Source organism: Ranitomeya variabilis, chromosome 1, assembly GCF_051348905.1.
Source record: "Ranitomeya variabilis isolate aRanVar5 chromosome 1, aRanVar5.hap1, whole genome shotgun sequence".
In the NCBI taxonomy this organism is placed as follows: Eukaryota; Metazoa; Chordata; class Amphibia; order Anura; family Dendrobatidae; genus Ranitomeya; species Ranitomeya variabilis.
Window position 1 is genome coordinate 711,507,890 of NC_135232.1, and position 17,600 is coordinate 711,525,489.

At 45.5% G+C, this 17,600-nt stretch overlaps 1 protein-coding gene across 1 annotated transcript in view; it reads right to left on the reverse strand.

The window, feature by feature from the left end:
* The window catches only part of ENTPD5 (ectonucleoside triphosphate diphosphohydrolase 5 (inactive)), a 28,787-nt gene extending 11,847 nt beyond the window's left edge, over nucleotides 1–16,940 (reverse strand). Inside the window, exons 1-10 of the mRNA XM_077267400.1 lie at nucleotides 16,738–16,940; nucleotides 14,020–14,245; nucleotides 13,872–13,951; nucleotides 7,810–7,953; nucleotides 6,328–6,403; nucleotides 5,079–5,114; nucleotides 1,010–1,092; nucleotides 857–936; nucleotides 708–769; nucleotides 287–388 (exon numbers count right to left, since the gene is read on the reverse strand). Coding sequence (XP_077123515.1) covers nucleotides 287–388; nucleotides 708–769; nucleotides 857–936; nucleotides 1,010–1,092; nucleotides 5,079–5,114; nucleotides 6,328–6,403; nucleotides 7,810–7,953; nucleotides 13,872–13,951; nucleotides 14,020–14,245; nucleotides 16,738–16,761 — 913 coding nt within the window. The 5' untranslated portion in view covers nucleotides 16,762–16,940. The remainder of the gene's footprint in view (nucleotides 1–286; nucleotides 389–707; nucleotides 770–856; nucleotides 937–1,009; nucleotides 1,093–5,078; nucleotides 5,115–6,327; nucleotides 6,404–7,809; nucleotides 7,954–13,871; nucleotides 13,952–14,019; nucleotides 14,246–16,737) is intronic.
* Nucleotides 16,941–17,600: the final 660 nt, after the last annotated feature.

Sequence of the window (17,600 nt, forward strand, 5' to 3'; positions counted from 1 at the left end):
TATTGCAAAAATTGAACCAAAGTTTCAAACTGGGATAAAATCACTAATGGGGAACAGAAGGTACATTTGCAAAATAAGTCCAGAGTTTTTGAAAAGTTGCAAAAAGGATGAATTGGGTGAAAACATCTGATAACCCTGAACTCTTGACTTTAAGCAAGGCATATATGGAAAGATGAATATGGTGGTGCAAAACACTAACAAGTCGACCAAAACAGGCACAAATACAATGCTTAATTGAGCCCATGGTGTAACACGTAGAGCTCTCTGCCCATCATGTGTCACTTACCATCAGACTGCCCTCCATATCTGTAGGTGACGCCAGCGAATGTCCATTCTGCATCCAAATCTGGTTGGAAACAGTGACTCCGAAACATCTGTTTTTGCTGGGCTGAAAGTCAGTGATTTATTTTTTACATTTTCACAAGCCTCGGTTTCGTGGGATTTCTTTTTATTCAGACATTTTTTACGTGTATTTTAAGGCCAATAGACAAGTGATTGGGAAAAAAACATTTATAATGGCCACATAGCATCCTGCATTTTTAAAAATCTCTACCTCGAAATCCACATCCTGTAAATCCAATCACTAAAAACACAGTACATGTAGTTCGCTTTGTTTCCCTAATGCTTCACAAAATAAAAGCAGATGTACAAATTTAACCTTCTGCTTCCCGCAGGATCTTTAACTGGCATCTGTGTCCCATCCTTACCTGCAGACGCAGAAGCTCCAAGCACAGCGAGACGAGCCGCCTTCAGACCAAGACCCAGATAACTGAAGAACAGACACATAACAGTAACACACATGCCCTCAATGCCTGTACCACCCCCAAGGATCTGTGCTATGTATAAACCCTCTGACCTGTGCGTGTACAGGCGATATGTGCTGTTAAACAACTCAAACCAAGTCAGAAAGTCAGCTGGAGTCTGATCCAGTGTGGCCTGAAAAATCAAAAGGCAAAATGGTGCTAATGATGACATCAAAGGCATTGATGCAGAAAAAGATAGCACCTACCTTAGCCAAAGGCAAGAAAGTTATCTGTGTGGAGCCTCCACCCAAATCCAGGGTCCCCACAGTATGATCCCCTTGTAGCAGACCTGAAAAGAGTATTATTTAGGGCTCATATTCACTTGCGCACGTCAATACCCGGCACTCAGGAGCGGAGCGTGCGGGAGCATGTATTGCTATGCGGCCACTCGCTCCGATCTGAGTGCTGGCTGCAGTGTCGGGTATTGACGTGCGAGACTCATCCGAGTTTCTCGCAAGTGAGTATGAGCCCTTACAATGTATATGGGACCCGAGAACTAGGATCGCTTCATTCCCTGACTGTACTCCAGAGCTAGTAACCACATACACCCCCATCGGTACCCAAGAGCTATGTCACCGCACTTCTTCTATTGTAGCCCTGAGCTTCATCACATACACTTTTGGCTGTACCCAGAGCGGTTGCCCACATTTGGATGTAGCCTAGAGATATGTTTTTAATTACTCATTGTCGCTGCAGTAGCTGAGCTACAGCGCAAACATACTTTTGGCCCTACCGCAAAGCTAAGAATCAATCATTAATCCAATTATATTCCCCGACATTACCGCAAAGCTATGAGCGTATATTTTTATTTCCTTGAATGTCGGGATGAACACACTCTCCCGACAGTACCACAACGGTGAAAATATCCATTTCCCTGACTTTACAGTAAACTCAGTGTTAGGGTGAACATACCCTCCCGACAGTACCACAACGCTGAGAATATCCATTTCCCCGACTATGCAGTGTACTCAGTGTTAGGGTGATCACACCCTCCCGACAGTACCACAATGCGGAGAATATCCATTTCCCCCACTGTACAGTGTACTCAGTGTTAGGGTGATCACACCCTCCCGACAGTACCACAACGCTGAGAATATCCATTTCCCCGACTATGCAGTGTACTCCGTGTTAGGGTGATCACACCCTCCCGACAGTTACACAATGCAGAGAATATCCATTTCCCCCACTGTACAGTGTACAGGTGATCACACCCTCCCGACAGTACCACAACGCGGAGAATATCCATATTCCCCACTGAACAGTGTGCTCAGTGTTAGGGTGATCACACCCTCCCGACAGTACCACAACGCGGAGAATATCCATTTCCCCCACTGTACAGTGTACTCAGTGTTAGGGTGATCACACCCTCCCGACAGTACCACAACGCTGAGAATATCCATTTCCCCGACTATGCAGTGTACTCAGTGTTAGGGTGATCACACCCTCCCGACAGTACCACAACGCTGAGAATATCTATTTCCCCCACTGTACAGTGTACTCCATGTTAGGGTGATCACACCCTCCCGACAGTTACACAATGCAGAGAATATCCATTTCCCCCACTGTACAGTGTACGGGTGATCACACCCTCCCGACAGTACCACAACGCGGAGAATATCCATTTTCCCCACTGAACAGTGTGCTTAGTGTTAGGGTGATCACACCCTCCCGACAGTACCACAATGCAAAGAATATCCATTTCCCCACTGTACAGTGTACTCAGTGTTAGGGTGATCACACCCTCCCGACAGTACCACAATGCGGAGAATATCCATTTCCCCCACTGTACAGTGTACTCAGTGTTAGGCCGGTCTCACACTAGCGAGTTTTACGGACGTATGAGCGCATAAACTACGTCCGTAAAATTCGCATTACACACGGCGTAATGAATCTCTATGGCCCAGCTCATATCTGCCGTATATTACGCATCCGTAATATACGGTCTTGTACGGCCGTAGAAAATCGCAGCATGCTACGTTTGTCACCGTATTGCGCAAAAAAATCCCCAATGAAAGTCTATGGGGGAGAGAAAAATACGGATTCCACACGGACCAGCAGTGTGACCTGCGAGAAATACGCAGCGGTGTTAGTGAAAAGCCGGTAATTCAATTGCCGGCTTTTCATTTCTCCTTCCCAAACTCGACAGGATATGAGACATGGTTTACATACAGTAAACCATCTCATATCCCGTTTCTTTTTGCATATTCCACACTACTAATGTTAGTAGTGTGTATGTGCAAAATTTGGGTGCTGTAGCTGCTAAAATAAAGGGTTAAATGGCGGAAAAAATTGGCGTGGGCTCCCGCGCAATTTTCTCCGCCAGAGTGGTAAAGCCAGTGACTGAGGGCAGATATTAATAGCCAGGAGAGGGTCCATGGTTATTGGCCCCCCCTGGCTACAAACATCTGCCCCCAGCCACCCCAGAAAAGGCACATCTGGAAGATGTGCCTATTCTGGCACTTGGTCCCTCTCTTCCCACTTCCGTGTAGCGGTGGGATATGGGGTAATGAAGGGTTAATGTCACCTTGCTATTGTAAGGTGACATTAAGCCAGATTAATAATGGAGAGGCGTCAATTATGTCACCTATCCATTATTAATCCAATTGTATGAAAGGGTTAAAAAAACACACACACATTATTAAAAAGTATTTTAATGAAATAAACACACAGGTTGTTTTAATATTTTATTGCTCTCTCAATCCACCTGAAGACCCTCGCTCTGCAAAATAATAAACCAACAATATACATACCTTCTGATGATCTGTCACGTCCCACGAAGTAAATCCATCTGAAGGGGTTAAATCATTTTACAGGCAGGAGCTGTGCTAAAGCACTTGCTCGTGCCTGTAAACCCCAGGTACTGAAAGGAAAGCTGGGTGATCTGTACTTACATTGAGTCGCGGTGAGGCGCCCTCTGCTGGATGTGCTCATGAACTGGAGCCTTGGAAAAGTTCCCACGCTCGAGTTCATATGAGTTCATACGAGTGCTTTAGCGCAGCTCCTGCCTGTAAAATGATTTAACCCCTTCAGATGGATTTACTTCGTGGGACGTGACAGATCATCAGAAAGTATGTACAGTATATTGTTGGTTTATTATTCTGCAGAGCGAGGGTCTTCAGGTGGATTGAGAGAGCAATAAAATATTAAAACAACCTGTGTGTTTATTTCATTAAAATACTTTTTAATAATGTGTGTGTGTTTTTTTAACCCTTTCATACAATTGGATTAATAATGGATAGGTGACATAATTGACGCCTCTCCATTATTAATCTGGCTTAATAAGAGTGTATAATAAGAGAGTGGCCAAGTGCCAGAATAGGCGCATCTTCCAGATGTGCCTTTTCTGGGGTGGCTGGGGGCAGATGTTTGTAGCCGGGGGGGGGGGGCAATAACCATGGACCCTCTCCTGGCTATTAATATCTGCCCTCAGTCACTGGCTTTACCACTCTGGCGGAGAAAATTGCGCGGGAGCCCACGCCAATTTTTTCCGCCATTTAACCCTTTATTTTAGCAGCTACAGCACCCAAATTTTGCACATACACACTACTAACATTAGTAGTGTGGAATATGCAAAAAGAAAGGGGATATGAGATGGTTTACTGCATGTAAACCATGTCTCATATCCTATCGGGTTTATGAAGGAGAAATGAGAAGCCGGCAATTGAATTACCGGCTTTTCACATATATCGCGCTGAATTAAATATAAATACAGAATATATATATATGTGTCTCAATGACATATATATATATATATATATATATATATATATATATATATATATATATATATACACTGTATATATGTTTTAACGAACATTTGAGCACATAAATCCATTAGATGTCGGTTTTGCAAGCCTGCGAGAAAATATCGCAGTACGGATGCCATACGGATTACATACGGAGGATGCCATGCGCAAAATACGCTGACACACCCTACCTACGGATGACATACGGATCACTATTTTGGGGACTTTTCTGCGTATTACGGCCGTAAAAAACGGACCGTATTTACACACGCTGAGTGTGAGGCCGGCCTTAGGGTGATCACACCCTCCCGACAGTACCACAATGCGGAGAATATCCATTTCCTCACTGTACAGTGTACTCAGGGTTAGGGTGATCACACCCTCCCGACAGTACCACAACACTGAGAATATCCATTTCCTTGACTGTACAGTGTACTCAGTGTTTGGATGAACACACCCACAGCTACAATGCCATGGATTCCACCATAGCGCCAGCGTCTTGCTCCCCATTGAACACATTAGGAGATACCTGTCAGGTAGTTGACTGTGATCCAGGCCAAAACTCCTATAGAAAGAATGGACAGCATCAGATATCTTGTGACATTCACAGACCTTGTCAGCTTATCTTTCCAACTTACACTTTACCACAGTTAAAGAAATCTGTATCTGAGAGACAAAGAAAGAGAAATGTTGTCATGAATCGAACCCAGCAGCTCCTGTGCACTAGACGGCAGCTCTTCCCTCTGAGCTATTCAGCTTGCTGGACAGTGCCGTGCTCACCCAAATAATTGTACCTATGTTGTATCTGATGGTCTCTACCCTGAGTTCCTGTTGGTGACCACCCTGTGTTTCTGATTGGCTCCATCCTGATTGCATACCCTATTTAAACCTGGCCTTGCTCTCCTTCCTTGCAAGATTATTGAGCTACCAGCCTCTAGTCAAACTTTCTTTCACCTGCTGCATATGCTCAAGATTCTACAATGCTGTTCCTGTGTACTGACTATCCCTGACTACTTTTCCTGCTTATCCTTCAAACCACATTGCTTCTCCTTTTTACCGACTTCTTGGCTTTCCCTGACTACGATTCCTGCTTATTCCTTCAAACTACATTGTTCCCCCTGTGTACCGACCTCTGGCTATCCCTGACTATTCTACCTGCCGGTGAAGCCCCTAGTGGTTGCAATACCACTGCTCCAAACCAGGTCAGTCCATAAGAGTTGTGCAACTATCTAGATCAGACGTGAGAAAAGCTACTTTGAAACGAGTTCATTTTAGTTAGAGTCAACCTGCAGAGAGGACTGCACTGTCAAGAAACATTATTATTTCCATGTTGGCCCAGCAGGGTCTGGTCGATTTGACCAGAATAGGGATCTCAACCCTGACTTCACCATCCTTCAACTTGAGTCAGAGGTTGCTAATAACCGCAGGGCGCCGTCCAATACTCCAGCAGATCAATCAAGATGGAGGCTTCTCAGAAGCTCCTTCTTTACCCATTGTCATCTTAGGGAGCGAGGAGCAGGCAGGCAAACAAGTGGGGAATTACATAAATGGAGAGAACTCATAGAACAGAAAAAAGACATAAGTGCTTATCATAGTAACTATCTTCCCGGGGCAGGACTTATTGATGTGCACTTGATTGATTAAGTTACTTGGTCAGCCGCCAGATTTATTTTCTTTTTCTTTTCTTTTTTTTTCCGTCATGGAAAGCGGGGGCAAAACAGAAAATCAAGCAAATGAAAATGACTGATCATCAATTTTTTTGTTAATCACTTGCTCACCTTCATCTGTACCATCCATGATGCGTACGCTATTCTCTGAAACCAGAAAAGGAGATGAACTGAAGACTTTCCAGACCTAAAATCAAGAGGAGGCACCAGAATGAAGCAATGTACCCTCATACACAATTTTCAAGCGCTCATGGAAGGCCGTTCTGCTTCAAGTTCGGATCTTTTTTTAAATCACTGGATACTTGTAAATTGTCCCCAGGAGCAAAACAGAGCTCCCCTCAGCTGTCGCAAAAGCCTCTAGGGGTAATGAGGAAATGGTGTTACTGCAGACAAAGATGCCAGTAATCCACTCCATATACAGTGGATAGAAAAAGTCAGGTGTTTGTAATGTAAAAAAAAAATCATATTAAAAATAATAATTTCAGAACATTCCCTTTTTTATGAAACCCATAATCAGTACAAACCCATAGAAAAATAAACTGAAATATCTTCGGGAGGCAAAAAAACAAAGAACTAAAATAATGTGTTTGCATAAATTTACACATTCTTAAACTACTTTGAATTTCCTTTTAAATTTCTGACCGCATTCAGTCTTTATGGGTAGGCGTCTATCAGCAGAGTACATCTAGAATTGTCGATCTTTGCCGACTCTTCCTTTCAGAAATGCTCCAAATCTGTCAAATTGCTTTCAACTAAGGCTTCTGTCACATTTCCGTCGGTAGTCGGCCGTCACAAAACGTCAGCGTGACGTACCGACAGATGTTTGGGAAATAGTGGATAACAAGTGCAGCAGATGCAGTGTTTCAACGGGTCCGCTGTCCGGAATGGTAAAGTGTTAAATCCCGGGGAGGAGAGAGAGATTTCCTGCCGGGCATGCTCAGTAGGAACCAAAGGATCCAATGTACAGAAAAACGTTCCCTTGAACGTTTTTAGCAGACGACGGTCCGCCAAAATTTTCACAAACCGACATATGTCGACGTGTGTAGAAAGACGGAAGGGTGAAAGAGGCTTAAGAGATCCCTTTGGTGTGTTGTAAGCTGTTTAGCTTTTGCTATAAAATGCAACTAAGAGTGTTTACATCCCAAAAATGTGGCATTTCAGCAGATTTTGTATAAGTACTATATCAGCTTTAACAGATCCAGTGAGCAAATAGCGGATTTTTTTCAAATGAAAGAGAAACATGGCTATTCAACGGAGCAGTGTTTTATAGACTTCAAAGTTAAAGAAAAAAACGGATAAAGCTGAATTTAGTTTTTTTAAAAGCAGACAAAAAAGTTGCGTCTGCACAACTTGTTAGCCAATGGATTGTCTGTACTGTAAAGCGCTGCGGAATAAGTTAGCGCTATATAAAAATAAAGATTATTATTATTATTGCTGCTGGATCCGTTCTAACTGATGAGTATTGAACATGAAACCATAGCCTTAGCCTGCAAATTCTCCACTCCAAGAATTACAACTACGGTACTTCAGGCAGTTACACCCAGAAACACCTGACAGTCACCAATCCACCCCACGATGGGCGATGTCTCCCACCTCCAGGAGCAGGGCCTCGGCCTGGTGTTCAGGAAGCAGTCGGAGCCCAGCTGTGGCTTTCAGTAGCAGAGGAGTTTTCTGCCAGTGGGTAGGAGGAATATTGTCCTGTGCAAGGTGGAGCAGGGAGCGAACAGACTCTGCACCCTAAGAAACATGGAGACTCTCACAGTCATCAGCGCAAATCACTTTATTTCAGTTAAAGAAGTTGTCCACTACTATAACCTTTTTTTTTTTTTTTCATAAATCTTGCTATTATGTGCCACTGAAAACATCTACTGTGTTTATTTTAGCAATATTACCTTTTATCATGCTGTAGCAGCACATTTTAGTGCTGGATTCAGCTCTCATGGGGTTAATCGACAACTTCCTTTCTCCTGAGTCATTGTGCTCTAATACTACAAGTTCCATGATGCATTGCACTGTCCTCTAAGCCCGAACTTAGCACACCCACTCCAAAACACACCCCAACCCCTCCCTCCTCTATCTTCAAAAAGATTTGTGATGTCATTTCTGTCCAACCTCCTCTTTTACATTTGTCCAACCCACACTCCATTACACACAGATAGATAGATAGATAGATAGATAGATAGATAGATAGATAGATAGATGGATGTCTATTTCCATAGGTATGTCCATATCCATGTTTCTAAACCCCTTCACCCCCTGGAGCTTTTTTGTTTTCATTTATCGCTCCCCTTCTTTCCAGAGCCATAATTTTTCCATCAATATGCCCATGTGAGGGCTTATCTTTTGCAGAACAAGTTCTACTTTTGAACGCCATCATTGGTTTTACCATGTCGTGTAGCAGAAAATGTGAAAAAAATTCAAAGTGCAATGAAATGGCAAAAAAAGTGCAATCCCACACTTGTTTTTTGCTTGGCTTTTTGGCTAGGTTCACTAAATGCTAAGGCTGTGTGCACCCGTTGCGGATCTGATTGCAGATCCGCAGCGTTTTTTGCTGCACTGAATTGCATCAAATCCGCAGTGTAGTGTACAACCAATGTAAGTCTATGGGAGCCGCAGACTTGTGCACATGCTGCGGAAAAGGCCGCACCAAAACCACACCAAGAACTGCATCAAAACCGCACCAAAAACTGTATCAAAACCGCACCAAAACTGCGAAACTGCACCAGGTTTTGATGCAGTTTTTGGTGCAGTTTTGATGCAGTTTTTGGTGCAGTTTTTATGCTTTTTTTGGTGCGGTTTATGCGCGGTTTTAATGCCGTTTTTGGAAATAAGTAAATAAACGGAAAATGTGCATGATTTGAATGGAAACATGCATGAAAAAACGGATTCCAAGGCCGGATTCATCATTTCACAGCTCAGTTTCATACTTTTTTTTGCCGGATCCGTCGCTGTGCGTTTTTTCGCCGGACAGAAAAAACGTTCCTCTGTATGTGTTTTCCATCCGGCGGAAACAGCTTTTTTAACGGATCCGGCAAAAAACGGATGAAACTCTATGAGAAAAAGACGGATCCGTCGGAAAAAAATGGATCCGTTTTTTTCAAAACTCGCCGGATTGTGCCTCACGGCAAAAACCTGATGTGTGAAAGCAGCCAAATATATGGATAGATACATCTATGTATCTATAGATATATCTATAGACAAATATATCTATAGATAGATATATCCATAGATATATAATAGAAAGGCCGATGTTTCTAAGGCTACTTTCACACTTGCGTTTTCCGCAATCCGTCTTTTTGGGAAAAAAACGGATCCTGCAAATGTGCTCGCAGGATGTGTTTTTTACCCATAGACGTGTATTAGTGAAGGATCGCGACGGATGGCCACACGTCGCGTCCATCGTGCAACGGATGCGTCGTGTTTTGGCGGACCATTGGCACATCCGTCACGTCTGCCATTTTCTACCGCGCATGCGCAGCCAAAACTCCGCCCCCTCCTCCCCGGACTTCAGAATGGGCAGCGGATGCGTTGAAAAACTGCATCCGCTGCCCACGACGTGCACAAATTTCACAACGTGCGTCGGTACGTCGGCCCAACGCATAGCGATGGACCCGTGCCGACGCAAGTGTGAAACAGGGCTTAATGAGCGTTTAATTTAATAAAAAACTGAAAAAACCGGCGTGGGCTCCCGCGCAATTTTCTGCGCCAGAGGGGGAAAGCCGACGGCCGAGGCCAATATTTGTAGCCTGCTATGAATATCAGCCCGCAGCTGTCTGCGTAGCCTTTACTGGCTATTAAAATAGAGGGACCCCCCCAAAAAATGACGTGGGGTCCCCCTATATTTTATAGCCAGAAAGGCTACGCAGACAGCTGCGGGCTGATATTAATAGCCTAGAGAGGGGCCATGGATATTGGTCCCCCCCCCCGGCTACAAATACCAGTCCGCAGCCACCCCAGAAATGGCGCATCTGTAAGTCTACGTTCACATTAGCGTTCGGCGCCGCCGACATGCATTGTGCTGCGTTTTGCGACGCATGTGTTTTTTTGGCCGCAAGCGTTGGGCGCAGAGGACGCAGCAAGTTGCATTTTTTTTGCGTCCAACTTTCGGCCAAAAAGGACGCATGCGTCGTTTTAGCGTGCGTTTTGTTGTGTATTTGTTTGCGTTGTGCGTTGCGTCTCCGACGCTGCGGCGCACAACGCAAATGTGAACGTAGCCTTAGATGCGCCAATTCCGGCACTGAGGCTGGTTTCACACTTGCGTTTTTGGACGCTGCGTTTTAGCGCTAAAAAACGCATGCTTTTTTTCCTATACTTAACATTAAAAACGCATGCGTTTTTTCGCATGCGTTTTGACGCGTTTTCGGCAACGCATGCGTTTTTGAATGCGCGCGTTTGCGTTAAAAACGCATGCGTTTTCATAGAAAAAAAAACAAAAAACACTGAAAAACCACCCACCACCATCAGGGTGATAAAGGGATCCAAACCCTAACCCTACCCCTAACCTCACCCCTAACCGTGTAATGAACATTTTATGACATAGTGCCACGATATTTCAGTGCCACGTATGTAAGTGCCACGTATGTAAGTGCCACGTATGTAAGTGCCACGTGCCACGTATGTAAGTGCTACGTATGTAAGTGTCACGTATGTAAGTGCCATGTAAGTGCCATGTATGTAAGTGCCACGCATTTAAGTGCCACGTGACACGTATTTCAGTGCCACGGATTTAAGTGCCACGTATTTCAGTGCCATGTGCCATGTATTTCAGTGCCACGGATTTAAGTGCCACCTATGTAAGTGCCACGTATTTCAGTGCCACGTATTTCAGTGCCACGTGCCACGTATTTCAGTGCCACGTATTTCAGTGCCACGTATTTCAGTGCCACGTATGTAAGTGCCACGTGCCACGTATGTAAGTGCCACGTATGTAAGTGCCACGTATGCAAGTGCCACGTATATAAGTGCCACGTATGTAAGTGCCACGTGCCACGTATTTAAGTGCCACGTATGTAAGTGCCACGTGCCACGTATTTAAGTGCCACGTATGTAAGTGCCACATATGTAAGTGCCACGTATGTAAGTGCCATGTATGTAAGTGCCATGTATGTAATTGCCACGTATTTAAGTGCCACGTGACATGTATTTCAGTGCCACGGATTTAAGTGCCACGTATTTCAGTGCCACGTGCCATGTATTTCAGTGCCACGGATTTAAGTGCCACCTATGTAAGTGCCACGTATTTCAGTGCCACGTATTTAAGTGCCACGTATGTAAGTGCCACGTGCCACGTATTTCAGTGCCACGTATGTAAGTGCCACGTATTTCTGTCACGTTTAGGGTTAGGGTTAGGCCCTAACCCTACCCCTAGCTATTTCTATTTATAGTGGGTTTTCTTGTGGATTTTGATGATTGGCAGCTGTCACACACTTCTCAGCATGCGTTTTAAAAACGCAAACGCATGAAAAAACGCATGTAAACGCGGCAAAACGCCGCTTTTTTTTCTACATGCAAAAACGCATGCGTCTAAAAAACGCAGCGTTTTACCACGTTTACATGCGTTTTTTCACACATGCGGTTTTTAAAAAAACGCATGCAGATAAAAACGCAAGTGTGAAACCAGCCTAAGCCCCTCTCTTCCCACTCCCGTGTAGCGGTGGGATATGGGGTAATAAGGGGTTAATGTCACCTTGCTATTGTAAGGTGACATTAAGCCGGGTTAATAACGGAGAGGCGTCAATAAGACGCCTATCCGTTATTAATCCAATAATAAAGGGTTAATAAAACACGCAAACATTAGGAAAAAGTATTTTAATATTCTTCATTTAACCATACTTACCATACTTCAGCCCCTGCAAAAAACGTAAAATAATAAACCATATACTACCTGTCCGCCGTAGTCCAATTAATAACGAGTGTCCCACGACGACCTCCCCTATAGAACAGTGACATCGGGTGATGTCACTGCTCTATAGGACCCTCAGTGACACACTGACAGGAGACAATGGCTCCTGCAGTGCATCACTGAGGTTACTATAGTTCACTGGTCTCACTTTATGGCAAAAAGCTGCGTGGGAACTTTCTCATACAGCATGCCATAAAGTGAGACTAGGGACTATTTTCTCACAGGGGCGTAGGAATACATTGTGGGGAATACATTGTGGAAGGATACGTTCCTCCCCTCATTGTCTTCCTGGAGCCCCTGGAGAGTGGTTGCATCAGCAGATGCTCCTGTTCTCCACGGGAGATCGTCGTGGGACACTCGTTTTAATTGGATTTCTGCGGATCAGGGAGTATATTGGTTGTTTATTATTTTAATATTTTTTATGACACTGGCTTCGGGGATCAAAGTGACAAGTGATGGTGAGTATGTAATCTATGTTATATGTACTGTATGTCTGTATGTATGTACTGTATGTCTGTATGTATGTACTGTATGCGCATGTCGTCGCATGCCGTCGCATGGCGCATGCCGTCGCATGGCGCATGCCATCGCGTGGCGCATGTCGTCGCATGGCGTCACATGGCGCATGTCGTCACATGGCGCATGTCGTCGCATGGCGCATGCAGTAGCATGGCGCATGTTGTCGCATGGCGCATGTCGTCGCATGGCGCATGTCGTCGCATGGTGCATGCTGTCGCGTGGCGCATGTCGTCGCATGGCGCATGCTGTCGCGTGGCGCATGTCGTCGCATGGCGCATGTCGTCGCATGGCGCATGTCGTCGCGTGGTGCATGTCATCGCATGTCGTCGCATGGCGCATGTCGTCGCATGGCGCATGTTCTGTATGTGTGTATGTACTGTATATGTGTGGTTTTTTTTTTGTTTTTTTTTACATTCAACACATTAGCCGGATGATGGGACTACTACTGTCCCATCATTGGCTAATGTGTCACTCACTGTCACTGTAGCAGGCAGAGCACGATGGGACTTGTAGTCCCATCGGACAATGCCTGCACACAGAGACACACACACACACACACACCAAAGACCACCCCACCCCCCGCAGCAGACCCAGCACATACCGGCAGCAGAGCCCCGGCGCCGGCCCCCACCCCCACCCCCACATGCCGGCGCAGAGCCCCGGCGCCGTACCTACATACCGGCGCTGGCACGCAGAGCACCGGCGCCGGCACGAACATACAGACCCCAGCGCCCGCACCTTCATCATCCCTGCCTAGCCCCGCCCGCCCCCAGCACAGCCCCGCCCGCCCCCAGCACAGCCCCGCCCGCCCCCAGCACAGCCCCGCCTGCCCCCAGCACAGCCCCGCCCGCCCCCAGCACAGCCCCGCAGGCAGCCACCAGCCCCGCCCACAGCCCAGTCACTCTTGATGAGTGACTGCTGACTGTGCGGCTGGGACACACCTGCTGCTGACGTCACGTCAATTTCCAGAGCCTGGAAATTGACGTGACGTCGGCGGAAATAAGCGGCGGCTGCAGCCTGGGGGTCACGTGACCCGGACTCAGCCGCCGCTACAGCGCCGCTCACAGGCAAAAACGGCAACAAAAGCTATTTGCACAATTCATCAGGGGCCCCGGGGGGATACATTGGGGGGTTAATTGAAAGTAGTGGACAACCCCTTTAATATATACAATAATAGAACTGTCATCTACATGAAAAAATTTCAGCCTAGGACTAACTGTACGTGTCTGCTCACCTTCTCAGGCTGCCCAGCGAAAGCAGAAAGTCCTGGCTTCAAAGACTCAAAAATCTCTCCAACAATATCCAGGGAAGATCCTAAAGCATAGATAAAAAAGGATAGGACGGCAAGACACGATAAGGAGCAGGGAATGATGGCACCTTACCTGTACTGCTCAGACGGAAAGTATAGACATGGATTCGCGTCCCGGTGCTGCCAGCATCAAAAACTATACCGTACATGATAGTGTTGGAAATATTGGGCACTGCCAGAGCCGAGGGGAACTTCACATCATATGCAACAGAGGGGTCCGATAAAGAGAAGACAGGCAAAAGGGAAAAATAGAAAGTAGAAAAAAGCAAAGGTCTCATAGTCTCCCAGAGATGCAAACCCTGCAAAAAGAGGAAGGAGACTCACTGCAACACCTCTATAGTGCATCACACACCTCTATCAGTACCTCCCCCCAGAGTACCAGGTACCTGTTATATAGACCACAGTGCAGCACACCCCAGTCACCTGTACTATACACCACAGCCCATTATACCCCTCTATCACTGTACCCCCAGAATACCAGTCACCTGTACTATACACTACAGCCCATTATACCCCTCTATCACTGGATCCCCAGAATACCAGTCACCTGTACTATACACTACAGCCCATTATACCCCTCTATCACTGGACCCCAGAATACCTGTCACCTGTACTATACACTACAGCCCATTATACCCCTCTATCACTGGACCCCAGAATACCAGTCACCTGTACTATACACTACAGCCCATTATACCCCTCTATCACTGGACCCCCAGAATACCAGTCACCTGTACTATACACTACAGCCCATTATACCCCTCTATCACTGGACCCCAGAATACCTGTCACCTGTACTATACACTACAGCCCATTATACCCCTCTATCACTGACCCCAGAATACCAGTCACCTGTACTATTCACCACAGCCCATTATACCTCTCTATCACTGGACCCCAGAATACCAGTCACCTGTACTATACACTACAGCCCATTATACCCCTCTATCACTGGACCCCCAGAATACCAGTCACCTGTACTATACACTACAGCCCATTATACCCCTCTATCACTGGACCCCAGAATACCAGTCACCTGTACTATACACTACAGCCCATTATACCCCTCTATCACTGGACCCCAGAATACCAGTCACCTGTACTATACACTACAGCCCATTATACCCCTCTATCACTGGACCCCAGAATACCAGTCACCTGTACTATACACTACAGCCCATTATACCCCTCTATCACTGACCCCAGAATACCAGTCACCTGTACTATACACTACAGCCCATTATACCCCTCTATCACTGGACCCCAGAATACCAGTCACCTGTACTATACACCACAGACCATTATACCCCTCTATCACTGGACCCCCAGAATACCAGTCACCTGTACTATACACTACAGCCCATTATACCCCTCTATCACTGGACCCCAGAATACCAGTCACCTGTACTATACACCACAGCCCATTATACCTCTCTATCACTGGACCCCAGAATACCAGTCACCTGTACTATACACCACAGCCCATTATACCCCTCTATCACTGACCCCAGAATACCAGTCACCTGTACTATACACTACAGCCCATTATACCCCTGTATCACTGACCCCAGAATACCTGTCACCTGTACTATACACCACAGCCCATTATACCCCTCTATCACTGACCCCAGAATACCAGTCACCTGTACTATACACCACAGCCCATTATACCCCTCTATCACTGACCCCAGAATACCTGTCACCTGTACTATACACTACAGCCCATTATACCCCTCTATCACTGGACCCCCAGAATACCAGTCACCTGTACTATACACTACAGCCCATTATACCCCTCTATCACTGGACCCCCAGAATACCAGTCACCTGTACTATACACTACAGCCCATTATACCCCTCTATCACTGGACCCCAGAATACCAGTCACCTGTACTATACACTACAGCCCATTATACCCCTCTATCACTGGACCCCAGAATACCAGTCACCTGTACTATACACCACAGCCCATTATACCTCTCTATCACTGGACCCCAGAATACCAGTCACCTGTACTATACACCACAGCCCATTATACCCCTCTATCACTGACCCCAGAATACCAGTCACCTGTACTATACACCACAGCCCATTATACCCCTCTATCACTGACCCCAGAATACCAGTCACCTGTACTATACACTACAGCCCATTATACCCCTCTATCACTGGACCCCAGAATACCAGTCACCTGTACTATACACCACAGCCCATTATACCCCTCTATCACTGACCCCAGAATACCAGTCACCTGTACTATACACCACAGCCCATTATACCTCTCTATCACTGGACCCCCAGAATACCAGTCACCTGTACTATACACTATAGCCCATTATACCCCTCTATCACTGACCCCAGAATACCAGTCACCTGTACTATACACTATAGCCCATTATACCCCTCTATCACTGGACCCCAGAATACCAGTCACCTGTACTATACACCACAGCCCATTATACCCCTGTATCACTGACCCCAGAATACCAGTCACCTGTACTGTACACCACAGCCCATTATACCCCTCTATCACTGACCCCAGAATACCTGTCACCTGTACTATACACTACAGCCCATTATACCCCTCTATCACTGACCCCAGAATACCAGTCACCTGTACTATACACCACAGCCCATTATACCCCTCTATCACTGACCCCAGAATACCAGTCACTTGTACTATACACTACAGCCCATTATACCCCTCTATCACTGGACCCCCAGAATACAGCACATTTAACCCTTTTAGACCCTCTTCCTTTGCTTCAGTAGTTACATGATATGTTCTCACCTGGTTTCTCATGGTTGTGCACATTTCTCCTTCTTTGTGTTGCAACTCAAATTACATGCGGGTAGCAGAATGAGGATTAAAGTGCAGGGAGAGTCACCTGACCTCTTAACCCCTCCCCTTAGTGACCACCTATATGTCTTTACTGACCTGCGATTCATGAGACTAGGTGACAATCCAGCCGCTGTCGGCTGTACACTATAACTGACAACTTGCTGCATCAACCACAATCAGTGGTGGTTCTGGCTTTAGTCATTTAACCCCTTAAGTGCTGCTGTCATCGGCACCCTGAGATCATGAGTGTGTGGTCCTCATGTTTGCCATGGCAGTTCATGGCCAAATAACGACCTTAAAGTCTGCCGGCTACAGTGGCCTGTTCAGAAGTTAGCCGCATTTAGGTGGTAAAAATACACTTTTTAATTCCTGTTATGTCACTTTACATTAATTCGTGAAAAGCACCTGAAGGGTTAATAAACTACCTGAAAGAAAGTTGTAATACATTGAGGGTTTTTTTTTTTATAAAAGGATATCACTTTTGGGGTTTCCAATTTATAGGACCCCCAAAGTCACTTCAAAACTTAATAGGTCCCTAAAAAAAATAGGATTTGCACATTTCCTTGAAAAAAATGAAAATTTGCTGCTACATTTTTAAACCTTCTAAAAATAAAACAACATTTTACAAATGGTGCTGATGTAAAGCAGACGTGGGAAATATTATTTATTAAAGTTTTTGTTTGATGTCTATCTGGATTAAAGGGATCATCAAAGTTTGATAATTGCTAATTTTTTACAATTTTTGTCAAACTTGATATTTTTATAAACACAGAAAATAACAAATTTACCACTATCATAAAGTACAATGTGTC